This window comes from Protobothrops mucrosquamatus, unplaced genomic scaffold (genome assembly GCF_001527695.2).
Source record: "Protobothrops mucrosquamatus isolate PMUCROS unplaced genomic scaffold, P.Mucros_1.0 scaffold1355, whole genome shotgun sequence".
Lineage (NCBI taxonomy): Eukaryota > Metazoa > Chordata > Lepidosauria > Squamata > Viperidae > Protobothrops > Protobothrops mucrosquamatus.
In genome coordinates this window covers 66,937-83,189 of record NW_015387549.1, presented here as the reverse complement: position 1 = coordinate 83,189, position 16,253 = coordinate 66,937, and the positions used below count along the sequence as shown (strand labels likewise).

Below are 16,253 nucleotides of genomic sequence, written 5' to 3'. Positions count from 1 at the left end.
GACCTGACCTAGGGAGGATTTTATACTGGGCTCATTTTTAGGAATTTGGAAGACACAACTTTAAAATTTGGTTTAATTCGGTTTTATAGGGGGGGATTGTATATATGCTTTGGTTTTAAATATGTTGTGCGCCGCCCTGAGTCCCGCAGGGAGAAGGGCGGCATATAAATTAAAATAAATAAATAAATAAATAAATAAATAAATATGTAGCTCACTCAGTGCAGCAACAGACAATTGGATCTAGACTGAAAACATCTGGAAGTTCACTAGGAGGCACTCAAGAAAACATTCCATACCTCTTTGCTATCATCTACTGCAGTGATGGCGAACCTTTTAGAGACCGAGTGCCCAAACTGCAACCCAAAACCCACTTATGCATCGTTGGGTGCCGGGTGGGTGTGGCCCATTGGCTGGGTGTGGCCAATTGGAAGGGCATGGCTCACTGGGTGGGCGTGGTTGCGGTGGTAACAGCAGACTGGGTGGGACTAAAAAGTTCAATCAATCAATTCCAACTTTGCAAGATCTTTTTTTTCCCCGCGAGAAGTTGAAACTGTCTGATTGATTGAACCTTTTTTTTTTTTTTTGCACAGGGCAGTGGAGGCCTAAAGCGAAAAGATTTTATAAAACCCAGCTGAAGGCTTAGGACTGGAGCGACGGCGCGCGTGCCCACAGAGAGGGCTCTGAGTGCCGCCTCTGGCACCCGTGCCATAGGTTCGCCACCACTGATCTACTGACTTGGGTTTTTTGCAGTCCAGATCTGGTAACCCAATGAAGTATTTGGAGCCAAATATATTTTACTCATCCCTGCGTCTGAATTTACTGCTATTAATGTCAAGGGGGGGAAAACCTGAGCTATTTATGAATAGCTTAATTCAGCAACTTTATTGACTTCTACCTATATTACAAGAATCTCCCCAGACTGCTGGCCTTCCCCTGGGAACAACCAGATAAGGTCTCATTGGTCTTGGGGCTGGCTGGCTGGGTCAGGCTTATGCCTCTTGTGGCTGCGCAAGGACTCAAAGCTAATTGCCCACTTGACCCCTCTTTCCAGCCTGGCTAGCAGTTTCCCAACAATTAGTATGCAAACAATAATGCTTTACTAATATTTAAGATGAGTAATTCAAAGGTGTCCAGATCCTTGCCATTTAACAAAATAGATGAAGGTTTCTTTCATTTCTTTTCCTTGTTCTCTTTATTACTTGCAAAATAGGAAAATAAATCAGAGAGGGGAAGGCAGGCTCTGATGATTACAAAGGATCAAATGCAAAGCCCTGAAGCACAATGGAAAACAAAGGAGAAAAATTAAAGAGTATATTAATATCAGAAAAGCTGAGCAGGAACACAGGTGTCATGGTATGGGAAAAGACCTTGGAAAATAGACTGATGAGATACTGCCAAGGAGGATATTATAGTTAACTATAACATGTTAGCTAGAAAATATTAACTATAACATCTATTCTATTGCAACTCTATGGCACCATATTATGGCAATTTTATCATAGTTTTACTGTAATATTTTATTTCATATTTTGTATTGTTCACACACTTCCATACATGTATAATAATAATAATAATAATAATAATGATGATGATGATGATGATGATGATGATGATGATGATGATGATGATGATGATGATGATGATGATGATGATGATGATGATGATGATGATGATGATGATGTTGGAAGGGACCTTGGAGGTCATCTAGTCCAACCCCCTGCTCAGGCAGGAAACCCTACACCATTTCCGACAAATGGCTGTCCAGTCTCTTCTTAAAAACTTCCAGTGTTGGAGCATTCACCGCTTCTGGAGGCAGGTTGTTCTACTGATTAATTGTTCCAACTGTCAGGAAGTTTCTCCTTAGTTCTAGGTTGCTTCTCTCCTTGATTAGTTTCCACCCGTTGCTTCTTGTCCTGCCTTCAGGCGCTTTGGAGAATAGCTTGACTCTCTCTTCTTTGTGGCAGCCCCTGAGATATTGGAAGACTGCTGTCATGTCCCCCCTCGTCCTTCTCTTCAGTAGACATACCCAATTCCTGCAACCGTTCCTTATATTTCTCCTTGGTTCTAGGTTGCTTCTCTCCTTGATCAGTTTCCATCCGTTGCTTCTCGTCCTGCCTTCAGGTGCTTTGGAGAATAGCTTTACTCCCTCTTCTTTGGGGCAGCCCCTGAGATATTGGAACACTGCTATCATGTCCCCCCTCGTCCTTCTCTTCATTAAACTGGACATACCCAAGTGGAGGAGAACTGAAACAAGACTCTTTTTAACTGAAGTCTTACTGATGATGTTACCTAGCCTGGTGACAAAACATTTGGAAGCTAAACAGCAAGGTCGGAGAACAGACCACTGCCGACATCTACCACCCGCGTTACAAATATTTTCTATCATTTCAGCTTTGCTCCTGGCTTATCAGCTCCAGCCACCTGAACAGATCCCAAAAGGGAAAAGTGGATTAACAGCTTTGCACTTTGCCCTGCTAGGAACCATTCAGATTTTTAAAATATATATATAAAACCAAACAAATTTATAGAATAAGACGTAATGACAAGGACAGAGTAAGATCTAAGCGTTATTATTTTTTTCTTTCTCGTTGGTTTCGAATCGGAGCAAGGAGATTTTTGTTACTGCACGATCTCTGACAGCTTAGGGGGAAACAGTGATTAAATTATGCTCTTTGCTCTCTTTTTTTTTAATCTTAGCTTTTGAATGAGTAAATGTGAAGATTATCTTTATTTTGCTTTTGGGGGACTGAGAAGCAGAATCTGGAGCACAGAGAAGCTAAAGCCTATGGTTGTGCTTCAGGGAGATATAAAGTTTGAGTCAAAGAAGGGGCAACTTCTAAAATAAGAACAGTTTGGAATTTTGCTATTAGCAATTTCTGGCGATGTAGCTTTGCTTATTTCTTGAGCTGATTCAAACTGAAGCAAGGATTAGTGTCCCATTTCCAGTACTGCCTTGTCCACGTGCAGAATTTATTTTACATTCCTGCTTAAAGAAAATAGACTTTGGGCAGGTGCATTACATTGCAACCATTTTTGAATTAAGGTGCCTAAAATAAGCTAACTGGGGGGGGGAAAATGCATGAAAAAAAATCCAGGATCTATTACTCCTGTGGAATTGAAATTTCAAGGACCTTCAGACCAGTTTTATTTGCAAAGTTGTGGCTGTTGCAGCATTCCTGTGACCATGTGATTATGCTTTCCGATGCTCTCTGGCTAGCTTCTCACAAGCAAAATCATTGGGGAAGCCAGCAGGAAGTCGGAAATCGCTCCTGCTCCTGCTGCTTTTTTGCTCTTTCGGTTTATCTGCTTAGGTAAGCAAATATTGACTTATTGTTGAAGTGGAGCACAGTGACTCACATAGTTAGGATGCTGGGTTGGAGCTCCCAAACGGATGTCCCCCAGGCAACCCTGATGTCACTGGCTAATCCTGTAAGGACCCACCCCACTTTACATCTTAAGAAGACAGAACTCTTGGAATATCTCTTCCAATAGGCATCTTTATTAAGAGAAGATGGTTGCAGGCGTTCTAGACAGGATCTGAGGAGTTCTCTCCCATCCTTCAATGTTTTAAGTGTTCCCAAGCAGCCCCCACCCCATAGTTCTTCCGGCGATGATCACTCATCTTCTTTTCCCAGATTCCAGGCGTTTCCTTGTTCCCCCCCTTTTCCCTCACTGCCGGCAAAAGGGAGACTTCAGAGAGCTGAGTAGATGAAAAGCAATGGCCATATTGTTATGGTCAGTCCTCTCGATGGTAATCAACATCCAGTCCTTTTGTAGTTTACTGAAGGAAGTGCCAGCCATAGCCCCCCCCCCTCATCCCCCTTCCCCTTCGTAGTATGACAGAATCCAGAGAGAGCAGAAATGGGTTTTTTTTCCATAGTAGATAACTAGAAATGAAATATAATTGGATTTCTGACAAATCCTTTCCATCCGAAAGCACCTCAGTGCTTCTGACACAAGAGTGATGCAATGCAATTGAAGTTCCACTACCATTATTTTTCTATCTATGATAAATACTCTTAAGTGATCATGGGACCAGGCAATATTGAGGTAAAATTTGCAAAATTCAATCAAACGCAACTACAAAATTCCAGCAACTAAACTATTTTAAATTAAGAATCAGTACATATTCTACTACTTGAGGTGGGGACTTCTTGATTTTCTTTCTATCTATTTTTTCTATTAACTGGCAATAAAGCACGTCTCTTCACTGAAAATTGAGGAGCTTGCAGCTGGCTCTTTATATAATAGTTGTTGTTTTTTTTAAATCTCTCTAGCCTGGAAACCAATTCTTCCCCCTCTCATAGAAAGATAGACAAAAAGAAAGAAAGGACAAGTATAAAATAGAATTTTTAAAAAAAATATATGTATCAGGATTCTAGCTCACATGGAAGCATTCGTGTTGGCTCACATGACAATCATTTGTATCCATGGAGACTGGCCTTTTATTCAAATCTCTGCCTCAACATGGAGAAGGAAACGGGCTGCTTATGGGTCCTTCTGTACCCAACTCAACCTGGGAAAACATAAAATGCCCAACCTTTGTGATATTAATAAACTGTCCATCTTTATTTTCCTGATAAATATTTGATATAGCTCAAACATACCTGTCACACACAGCAATCTCTATGGTCAAAGTACGTCAACCAAAATGCCTTTGTTGTGTTGGCCCTTTTCAACATTGTTGGCTTAAAACACTCACACACAACTCTTTGTGACCTGTGCACAGATATTTAAAGGAGCCCTTGTGACTCCTTAATTTTTGCTCCTTGCCAGTGTATTTTAGGAGCTGCCATGTACTATAAATAAGTGCTCTGATGTGCAAACACTTCTGCGTGTATGTTTGACATTTCAAGCAACAGGTTGATTCTCAATGAAGCACATGTGAAATACGCCAGGCATCTATTCTTTTCCTCTCCCTGCCCCTGGTTAGGAAACCTTTTATATCCACTGACATAAAATAGCGTAGTAAACACCATTTTGACACAGAGTTAATTCATATGGAAGTGAGGTCCTGTTTTAACTTAGGATTTCGCATCTTCTGAAGGTCTCTCTTCCTCACCCCCCCCCCAGCTTTCCTCATAACCACAATCAGTATTTAATGCTCTCCCTGGGGATTCTTGATTTTTATTTGGCACTTTTGTTTTCCCTACATCTCTGTTTTGGGCACTTATCCCACAGATGCATTAAAACCTTCACATTGACCATTGATCCAAAGATATTTAAAGTTAATCCCTTAAGTAAACCAGGGAATGACCTATGTTTCTGTTTGTCTTTCGTTGGGGTTTATTCAGCAGTCTTCCGCTGCTGTTCCATTCACATGCCCCTTCCCTTCCTACTCTTCTCTTCCCGACCCCCTCCTCCCTCCCTCCCTCCCTCCCTCCCTCCCTCCCTTCCTTCCTTCCTTCCTTCCTTCCTTCCTTCCCTCCTCCTTCCTTCCTTCCTTCCTTCCTTCCAACACCACTCTAAATGACAATAAATCCTCCATCACTGAGCTAAAGGGAAGAATGCTTTGGTCCATCCATTTGTTCAAAGACAAGGAATCTTGGGCAGCATGACCATATTGATGCGAATGCATGGACCTTGAATTTTGGTCAACCAAACGTTAGGTTGTAAATCTTAAAAGCAAACAAATACATAATTCTGTGGCTCATGTTAGTCCGTTGTTGAAAAATAAAGAATTCCAATTCCAAAGGAAGGAACCACATCATTTTTCAAATAACATTGAATGATCTATCATCAGTCAGCAGAAAAATGGGAACAGATAATGGGAACTGCAGTGCAACAAAACTGGCCGATCTGGATCTTCCTTAGCTCGGCATTAGAGTAAATATGAGAGAATTCTCTGACTCTGGGAATGTAGATGGATGTGTCCATAATATTGCAGAATGAAAACGAAAATTCTTCTGGCATCAAATAAGTAATTAGCATTTTCCCCACTAAACCAAGACTCAGCTGGAAAGAAGATCAACGGCTCTGGGAAGGAAGTCACTTTGAATAGTCACTTCATCGATAATGACTTCCATCATTTTTGAGATTCTATACTTTAGTTCAGGGTTTTTTTTCTCATAGAACACCCAGAACGGGGTTCCGGCACCTTTTTTGGATGGAACCTTGTAGGGTAGGCAAGGCGGGTTGTATGACTTGTGTGAGTTCCGGCACCTTTATTTATTTATTTTTTAGGGAAAAAAGCACTGCTTTAATTCCATTCTTATTGTAAAAAACCTGCCTGTTCGGAATCAATCACCTTTCTTGGGTTTAAATCGAGGGGCTCAATAATAGTATAATTGTAATTATCTATTGCTATCCATCATATTTTTCCTAAAGACATTTCCCAAATATTGGGTGCTCAAAAGCATTGAGAGACATGGACCAATATAGTACATTCATGGCTTCCATCCAAAGATAAAGGTTGCCCCTGTCCAGTCATTCCCTCCTCTGGGGTGTGTGTGTGCTCATCTCGGTTTCTTAGCCAAGAGAACCAGCGTTGTCTGAAGACACTTCTGCGGTCATGTGGTCAGCATAACTATACGTTGAGGCACACGGAACACTGTTATCTTCCCACCAAAGTGGTACCTATTTATCTACCTGCATTTGCTTGCTTTCTAACTGCTAAATGGGCAGGAGCTGGAGTGAGGAACGGGAGCTCACCCCATCGCGTAGTGCTCGGGTCTCAAACCCGGGCTGTCAGATTTCCAGCTGACCATCTCAGTGTCTTTAATCAATGAGAGATCACCCACTAAAAACAAGAACAACCCACTTGCATAGAGCCACCTTTTGAGGAATATTCCTCGTGATTAAAACCCCAGCCATTTTGCACCTGTTAATTCTCCAAACGTTGGCTGCCCTTCTCTTCGTGATGCAAACACGCCGTGACAATTTAGTTCCTGCTGCCACTGGCATGATGAGTCAGAGAGCAGATGGTGGCCACTTTAGCTGGTTAATTTTGAGCATCGTTGGAGGTTCTTAATCATCAGGGCTATTTGTGTCCCAAAAGAAACATGGCAAAAATAAGGGTAAAAGATCTACTGATTGTAAAAGGGCAGGAGAGAAGAATGGGTGGAAAGGATCACAGTTTCAAATTTGGGAGTACGTGGCTTTGAAGAAGGAATTATTTGAATTATTTAAGGTTGAAGGGATCATTGACATGTGTTCCTCGGGTGAACGGGCAGGGTTTCAGTAGAGAGACAGAAAAAAGGATTTTCAAGCAATTTAGCTCAACATTCTTGAATTATTTAAGTTATAATTACATATTTACAAGCTCTTACAAGCTCCCTCTCTATCTTTTTACTCATACATAATATTGTTTCAGTGCTGGGTTTTTTTTCTTAAGATAGTTTTAAGCTTTTGCAGTACCTAAAAATATTGAAATGATATATGGAGTTGTATTTCTCTCCCTTCTTTACATTTAAATAAATATTTTGAATCAATGCGCAAATGTTACTTATTTCCCACTGCAATTTTAATGCAGGAGGAAGTTCTGGGTGATTTCATGGTTTTAGAGTAAGCCACAGAAGATAATTCCACACAGATCATGTTAAACCATAAGCCATGATTTACTGGTTTACTTGATGTCCAGGTTCACATAACCACAACAGATCACGTTCGTCTAAGTGTAATCACATATACACCACTCAAGAGAAGCCAATCTGAATTATAGGAATTTCAGATGACCCAAATCAGCAGACCAATAGGAGACCTCAATCAGTCAGAATAAGAAATCAAGTTTAAGAGACACAAAAGAAGAAAAAGAATCTTCTTTAAGGGACATGTGAATCCATTTCTGGATTCTAGACTCCGAAGTAAGATTAGGAGGATTCTAAAATCCACAGCCAGCATGTTGAAACATTTTTCTTCCCCATAAAGATATGGCTTGGCCATAACTGGAACCAGTTTACGAAAAGGTGGCTATGTCCTTGTTCGTCGCACTGCTGTACAGATCTGAGCGGAAGGTTTAAAGGTATCTTACCTGCTTCCCATCCAGTGTGTACAGCTTTTTAACCACTCCTGTCTCCAGCTTTATGGCTTCTGTAATGTCGGTGAGCACCTGCTCAAAAGAATGGGCTGTTTTCTTATTCAGGAGCACACGCACCGCCTTCCTCGGCTTCACTCCGCTCCGGATGATGGTCACCAACTTGGGACGCACAAAATCCTTGTTCTCCTTCGCCTGGGCACTGTTGCTACTGGCCAGGGACTGAGGAGCTTTCATGTTGGCAGAGGTTTTCACATTGACTGACCAGTTTGGGTTGACGTTCTTGGTATACTCCACTTTCTTAAAGAAGTTGTCTGATGAGCACACATAGCTTTCTCCTGCGAAGAAACAGAAAATATAGGGATATTTACCAAGAGCAGAAGCAAGCTCTTTTCAGCAGGAAGGATAGCTACAGAGGTTTGGACATCTCTAAAGAGAGAAGTCAAATGTGGAACACAAGTGATGTCTGAAGGACAATCTTGTCTATCTGTTTGTCTATCCATCCATCTCTATCATCTTCTCCATCTGGATCTATCTGGTCACCAAGAGTTAGCATCCCCTGTTTGAATACACTTAATGAAAATGCATTTATATGTTTACTTGTTTATTTACTTGATTTATATGACCACCCAGCTCAACACAGAACTCTGGGCATCTAACAATATATCAAAACATACGTACAACACAACACAAAAATAAAGCCAATATCTCAATGTTCAGAGAAAGTTAGTTTGTCCCCCATCTCTCAGATTTTTACAGTTGATTGGTTGGTTGGTTGGTTGGTTCATTCGTTCATTCATTCATTCATTCATTCATTTCATTTCATTTCATTTCATTTCATTTCATTCATTCATTCATTCATTCATTCATTCCAAGATGAAAGAAACATATGCTAACTGTCCTGTCTTTCATGATGCGACACTCCCTCCAGTGGTCTGCAGTTTCTCTGTTTTTTCTGTACTTCCATTAATTCCCAAGAGAAATCATGAGAAGAAGTATAATTTTCCAGTAGCAGCAGTACACTTATTGCTTCCTAGAGAAATAGTGGAAGGATTTATGCTTCCCATGAAGACCCTGGAAAAATAGTTCAAACAGTTCCCTCTAATCCAGTGGAGAATTTTCACGGGCTGTTTGTGCCTTGTGTCATAAAGGCAGGAAAAATGGGAGAGACAGTGGAGGGGTATTGAAGCACTTCATAGCTCACCGCAGTGGTGCAATTGTAGATTTTGTGTCAGTCCAACAAAGTAGATTAGATTAAGACACCAATGCCATATAGGTCAAGACTACTTTATGGTAACAAGCATAGAAACAGAATCTTGCAAATCTGAAGGTGCTTCCCCATATCTCACTTATGTTTTTGTGAACTATGGAGAGGTTTGTCTGAGACACTTTCTCAAGTTATTTTCTTAGTCTGGGCCAGGGGTAAGCAACCTTGGCTCTTTTATGACTCATGGACTTCAACTCCCAGAATTCCTGAGCCAGCATGGGGGAACTATGGCCCCTTCATCACTTGCGGATTTCAACTCTCAGAATTCCTCAGCCAGCATGGGGGAACTTTGGCCCCTTCATGACTTCTGGAATTCAACTCCCAGAATTCATGAGCCAGCATGGCTCAGCTTGGAAACCTCTCCTTTTCTCCTCAGCATGGCTGGCTCAGGAATTCTGGGAGTTGAAGTCCACAAGTCATAAAAGAGCCAAGGTTGCCTATCCCTGGTCTGGGCTCAAGTCCATCTTATCTAACTGTTGCCTTGGTAGCAGCTACTCCTTCTTCCTTTGAGGCCATTCCCCCTTCCCTCTGCACGTTGGGCTTGACTACCTAAATGTCTCCAAGTAGTGTCCACAGGGGAATGATTTTTTTTTTAAAAAGTCAATATGGCAGCCATCATCATGCAATCCAGAAATTGTGGGTGCCCATCACTGCAGGCTTTCAAAAGGAGACTGGACAACCATTTGTCTGAAATGAAATAAGATTTCCTGCCTGAGCAGGAGGTAGGAGGAGAAGACCTCCAAGTCCCTTCCAACTCCATTATTCTGTTAACATAAATTAAAAGGTTTGTTGGTCATTTATCTTCTCCATGACCCTGACTGAAATGACCTCTGCAAATATTATATTTATAGCTTTTTCTCCGGGAGCTCAAGATAGCCTTCAAAATTTGCTAGCAATTTCATTCTAAGTGACCTCAACAACAATTGACAAGACTGTGGAATACAGTAAACATTCCGATTTTGGCATTTTCCCAAGCTACAGAGAAAGGATGCAGGATTTCCTCCCATTTTTGACCGAGCAATGACCGAGCTTCTGGGTTTGCGTGACTCTTTACCCAACAGTTGTGTCTCTCTGAACACTCAATAGATTGTCAAGGAGAACTGATAGGTTGTGGCAAGAGCCTGATAGATTTTAATCAGGGATACATTTTGTTGGGCAATTGAATCCGTTGCCCAGAGAAGTCCTTCTCCAAAGGGCATTTGGAGAGGGTGAATTTCTGTGTCATGTTCCTGCTCTACATCAGGAGCTGTGAATGATTGATGTGGCTGAACATCCACTCGGCTTCAGCTTTGTCCAGCTTGTTAGGGTCTGGGGGTAGCTACACTCAAAGCGGAATGAATACAGGGCAAGTAGAGAACCAAATTCTAGAAAAAAACATGTTAAGTTGCTGGCCATGTCTTCTTTCTTTATATTTACTACCTTTGTTTGACAAGGCAGTGCTATGAGGCCTCCAGAAATTGCAAAACTGCACATTTTCAAATTTCAAAAGACATTAAGAAAATAGATGTCAACCCCTCAAAGGAAAGTTAGAGAATTACAGAATTGGAAGAGAACTTGGAGGTCTTCTACTCTGAACTCCTGCTTAAGTAGACCAGGGGTAGGCAACCTTGGCTCCTTTATGACTCGTGGACTTCAACTCCCAGAATTCTTGAGGAGTTGAATTCTGGGAGTTGAAGTCCACGAGTCATAAAAGAGCCAAGGTTGCCTACCCCTGCCCTAGACCATTCCAGACAAATGGCTGTCCAATCTCTTCTAAAGAACCTCCAGTGATGGAGCACCTCAACTTTCCAAAGGCAAGCAGTTTAACTGATTAATTGTTCTCATTGACAGAACATTTCTCCTTAATTCTAAGTTGGATCTCTCTCTCAGAAAAGCACATCTTCCTTCCCCTGTCCTTTCCCCTTTCCACAGAGGGACAATTTAGGAATTTTCCTAAATAGAACACAGAACATAGAATAATAGAATTGGAAGGGACCTTGCAGGTCTCCTAGTCCAACCTCCTGCTCAAGCATGACTTCCAGGATTTCTACTTAGTATGATTTGGGATTCTTGGAGAAATTTTGGAGCCTCTTCTCTTCTCTAACTTGCCTCCTAATTCCAAAACCGTACTTGCCATTTGACTTCCTCACATTCCACTTTTTAGACCACACATTTCTTGGGACATCAGTTTGCTCTCCTTTTTGTTTAAAGATGAGTCTTGATAGAACTCAAATTTTATTTCTGTCTGTTTCAGAAAAGGGGAACAGACAGTGTCCCTTACATTAGAATTAAACAGTAGACTGTTAAACTTGAAAAAAAAACCTAATGCTAATTTAGTGTTGGCCAAAATTAAGTTTCTCCCCCTCCCTTCCTGCCACCATGCCAAAATATCCTTGTTGGTCCTCACTTGATGGTGCTCTCTGAGCTTGTTGGTCCTCCTTGGTGCTCTCTGAGCTTGGTTGTTTTCTTGCAGATGTTTCATTACCCAACTAGGTAACATCATCAGTGCTAGAAAGGCATGGGGTTTGTGGAGGAGAAGGAGAAGGAGAAGGAGGATTGTAGGGTCCTTGGCGCTCTCTGAGCTTGGTTGTTTTCTTGCAGATGTTTCATTACCCAACTAGGTAACATCATCAGTGCTAGTCCCTAAGTTGTTACCTAGTTTGAATAATAAAATGACTGCAAGAAAACAACCAAGCTCAGAGAGCATCAACGACCCCTCATTTCAATCCTGAGATGGAAATACTCTCCTTTATTGCCCTCGCTTGATTATAACAGGTTAAAAAAAGGGCTTCCTTTGTTCTACATATGACAAGAATTCCAGTATCTTCTGAAAGGAAAGGTCTAACCACCTTCAAGGAAATGGGAGACAATAATGATCTCTCTTTTGATGCTCCAGCATTAATACTAATTCCACCTCAAGCAAAGAATAGGAAACACAGATGCAATTTAATTTCATCTCCTTCTTCCCCTTGCCCCTTCTGTTTAATCAAGCATAAAATAGGAAGATGTATTGGCTGGCAATTTTCTCTTCCCCTCTTTTTCTCTCTCAATGCCTCCTTGAAGAGCTGGCAAAAGTAGTACATTTTTAATAAGACAACAAGAAAATGCTGATTAATTTCCTTATTTTAGCTTTGATTTCAAAACAGGGCCGTGAAAAGATGAGGCTGTGTGTATTTCAAATTACTTTTGCTTGTCAATTGCCTGGAGAGCTTTCTGAATTAGGAAATGGATTCGGGCAGTATAAATAAATCAATACATCTGTCATCATAGCATACAAGGAATATGCAAATTATCAATGTAGGGGAAGCAGAAATCATACAGGTGGCTGAGAATGGATGGCAAATATTTCCTTGAAGAGACAAAGGAATCTGCATTCTCCCCAACCCAATCTAGTGAAATTTACAGCCAGAACTGTAACTCTATCCTATGAGCAGTCAAGATGCTGAAATTCTTGGAATATCACAGTAGGTAATCCTGGAAATCTAGTCCAGGAGCTTTGGTACAAATTAGCACAAACTAATTAATTGCTAAAATAATTAATTGATTAGTACTAATTAATTTGGTACAAGTAGAGAGTAGGCAAAACCTGGCTCAAAAACAGTAACTGTGGGAAAGAGGCCTCGGAGTTCTAGTGGACAATCACTTAAACATGAGTCAGCAGTGTGCAGCCAAAAAAGCTAATGCAATTCTTGGCTGTTTAAACAGAGGTATAGAATCAAAATCACATGAAGTATTAGTACCGCTTTATAAATCCTTAGTACAGCCACACTTGGAATAATGCATCCAGTTTTGGTCATCACGTTACAAAAAAGATGTTGAGACTTTGGAAAAAGTGCAGAGAAGAGCAACTAAGATGATGAAGGGCCTGGAGACAAAAACATATAAAGAACTGATGCAGGAATTGGATATGGCTAGTCTAGAGCAGAAGTCCCCAACCTTTTGGGCACCAGGAACTGGTAACATGGAGAAGTTTTTCCGCGGACCAGAGGGTGCATGGTTTTGTGTGCTGCCTGCATCCCACAGATGGGGCTTTGCTTGTTTGTGCAGACCGGTTGCTGGCATACCGCAACCCGGTACTGGTCCACGGACCGGGGGTTGGGAAGCCCTGGTCTAGAGAAATGAAGGACTAGGGGGGACATGATAGCACTATTCCAATATTTGAGAGGCTGCCACAAAGAGGAGGGAGTCAAGCTATTCTCCAAAGCACCTGAAGGCAGGTCAAGAAGCAATGGATGGAAACTAATCAAGGAGAGAAGCAACCTAGAACTAAGGAGAAATTTTTTGACAGTGACAACAATTAACCAGTGGAATGACTTGCCTTCAGAGGTTGTGGGTGCTCCATCACTGGAAGTTTTTAAGAAGGCACTGGACAGCCAACTGTCTGAAATGTGACCAAATGTTCTGCCTGGGAATGAAGACACCCTATAACAGCACCGTGGACCCATTCGGTGTGTTTTGTGCTTCTCAGAAAGGAGTTTTGGTACCCAATGAGCACAGAACTTGCAATATCCCAAATTTCCTGTCACTACCTCGTACAAAACACTCCGAGAAATTTGGGGAAGGTGTAAAGAAAGTGCAGAAATCGTGAACTGATGGACTTCACGGAGCCTTTTGTCAATTTCCTGCACAAGTTCATCGCTGACCGCAGATGGGCGGTCACTTCTTGCCTCATTGTGCACGTCAGTTCGTCCATCTTTAAACATGCAACACCATTGATGTACGACACCTTCACTCATCACGTTTGGTCCGTAAACATTACACAGTTCACGATGAATCTCAGCTGCCAAAGTTTTTTGCACCCAGGAATCATATTATTGCACGCACTTCACATTTGGTGGGATTTTCTATGGAAGAGTTCATTTTCAATTGATCTAGTGTTTGAGTCAACTGCAACACAACTTTCTCCTTCCACTCCTCACTGCCTACTGCAGTGCCATAGGACGGGCATCGCTATCCCCGCCTCTTTCTCGCACATGCTCAAATGGAGGTTTATTTCTGAATTGCCCTCGCAGATAGATGAAATGAAATAATCCCCTTTTTCTATCTTAATACCTCAAGATCCCATGAACATGTCTTATATAGTTTAATTCACAACAATATGTGAACTGTTTTTCTTTGTATCTTTCATTCTGGCCTACTCAGCTGTGATATCCTGCTGATTCCTCATCCAAGTATTAATCAAGGCTTCAGCTCAAGATGGCTAACCACTGCCATCTGTATTTCAGCTATGAAATGATGACAGTTTCACTGCCAGGAAATTATAGCCTACTTCTAAATCCATACCTAATGTTACATCATAACATATTTGTTTGGGTTTGCTTAGCTGACTGGGCCATCCCAGTAAATTGTGGTTTATTCATGGATAATCAGATTTGTACTGCATAAACATTATGAGTGACCTGGGATAAGCAAATGTTGTTTGGTTAAAAGCATAAAAATATGGAATGCTTCATTATTATTATTATTATTATTATTATTATTATTATTATTATTATTATTATTATTATTATTATTATTATTATTATTATTATTATTATTATTGATCATCGCACAATCAGCCAAATGTTCAGACTGGATTTGGCATTTTTGTCTACCTGTGGAGTCCTTCCCAAGGACCTGGGATAAGCAGATGTGGATGTTTGATGGTATTACAGATCTCATCCCAGGATGGAAGCAGTTCCTAGTAAGGCCGCCTTTTGCAATTGACTAATGGCAAATTTGTCAATGCCAATGGTGTTCAAGTGATGCTCCAGTTGTTTTTGGATTGTACCCAAGGTGCCTATTACTATTGCTTGTTTTCAATCACTGTGTATTTGCGACAGATAAACACCTTTTCTTCCAGTAGTTCTGCAGCTGGCCCTGGTTGCTCAGCCAACAGTCCTGAGTCCTGTAACCCATTTTTCATCAGATATCCAGGAGCTCCAACATCTGGCGTGGACCTTGTTAACCCGGGCGACATCTGAGCCAGTATGGCTTTCTGAAATTTACGTCTCACCATAATTTTTATGGGAGAGACACTCTTTGACTCCTCTGATGAGACCTGTCCAGTAAGGTTGAACCTCTGGCATAGCTCTCATCTTCCTCAGAGTACACAAGCCCCACAACCACATCAAGGTAGTGCCTCACAGGGGGATTGTTATTGTTATTGTTTCACGATAATGTGAAATCACAGCTGCCAGTTCTTTAACTGGTTTTGGCCTTCATACGGATCAAATTCTTCTCAAGAATCTAGGATGTTATGATGTAATGGCATAGTACATGTGAGGATCCAAGTCATGTGGCCCCTTTTGCAATTGACCGATGGAAATTTGGTCAAGGTGCAGATTTTCTAAGTGCCATCCAAGAATTTTTGTATGGCACCCAGTGTGCCAATAACTACTGGGACCACCACTGCCGATTTATGCCACAATCTTTCAATTTTAATTGTCAGATCTTGATACTTTGTGATCTTCTCCAATTCATTATTGTCGATTCTACCATCTCCTGGTATTGCTACATCAATTAGCAACCCTTTTAAATTTGTTTTCAAATGCAATAAAATCTGAAGTATTATGAGCCAATATGCCAGGGGTTCAATCCTGACTGGCTCAAGGTTGACTCGGCCTTCCATCCTTCTGAGGTTGGTAAAATGAGGACCCAGATTGTGGGGGGCAATATGCTCACACTTCGAAAGTGCTATAAACCACTTCGAAAGTGCTATAAAGCACTATGAAGCGGTATATAAGTCTAAGTGCTACTGCTGTTGCTAAGTGCTATCAGTCTGTCCTCAGAAATATTATTATTATAATATTGGCCCTGCGCGACTCACCCCTCGCGCAGGCCCTGGCCCATTAAGATACTGGCCCTGCGCGACTCACCCCTCGCGCAGGCCTGGCCCATTAAGATCACTAGGGCCCACCTTGAGGATGGGGTTTGGAACCCCGAGAGGTGGCATGCTGCGGGTACAAATCGAAAAGTATTGAAATCGGCCAAATTAAGGTTCTTTTTAAAGGGGTGTTTTAATAAATTTTTAGGGGGAACAAGGGTGGTTGGGAG

General features: G+C 41.4%; 1 protein-coding gene across 1 annotated transcript in view; it reads right to left on the bottom strand.

Moving 5' to 3' along the window:
- Nucleotides 1-16,253, bottom strand: part of DCX (doublecortin) — a 63,604-nt gene that overhangs the window by 38,504 nt on the left and 8,847 nt on the right. The window contains exon 2 of the mRNA XM_015821577.1: nucleotides 7,970-8,310. Within this exon, the coding sequence (XP_015677063.1) occupies nucleotides 7,970-8,310 (341 nt within the window). The remainder of the gene's footprint in view (nucleotides 1-7,969; nucleotides 8,311-16,253) is intronic.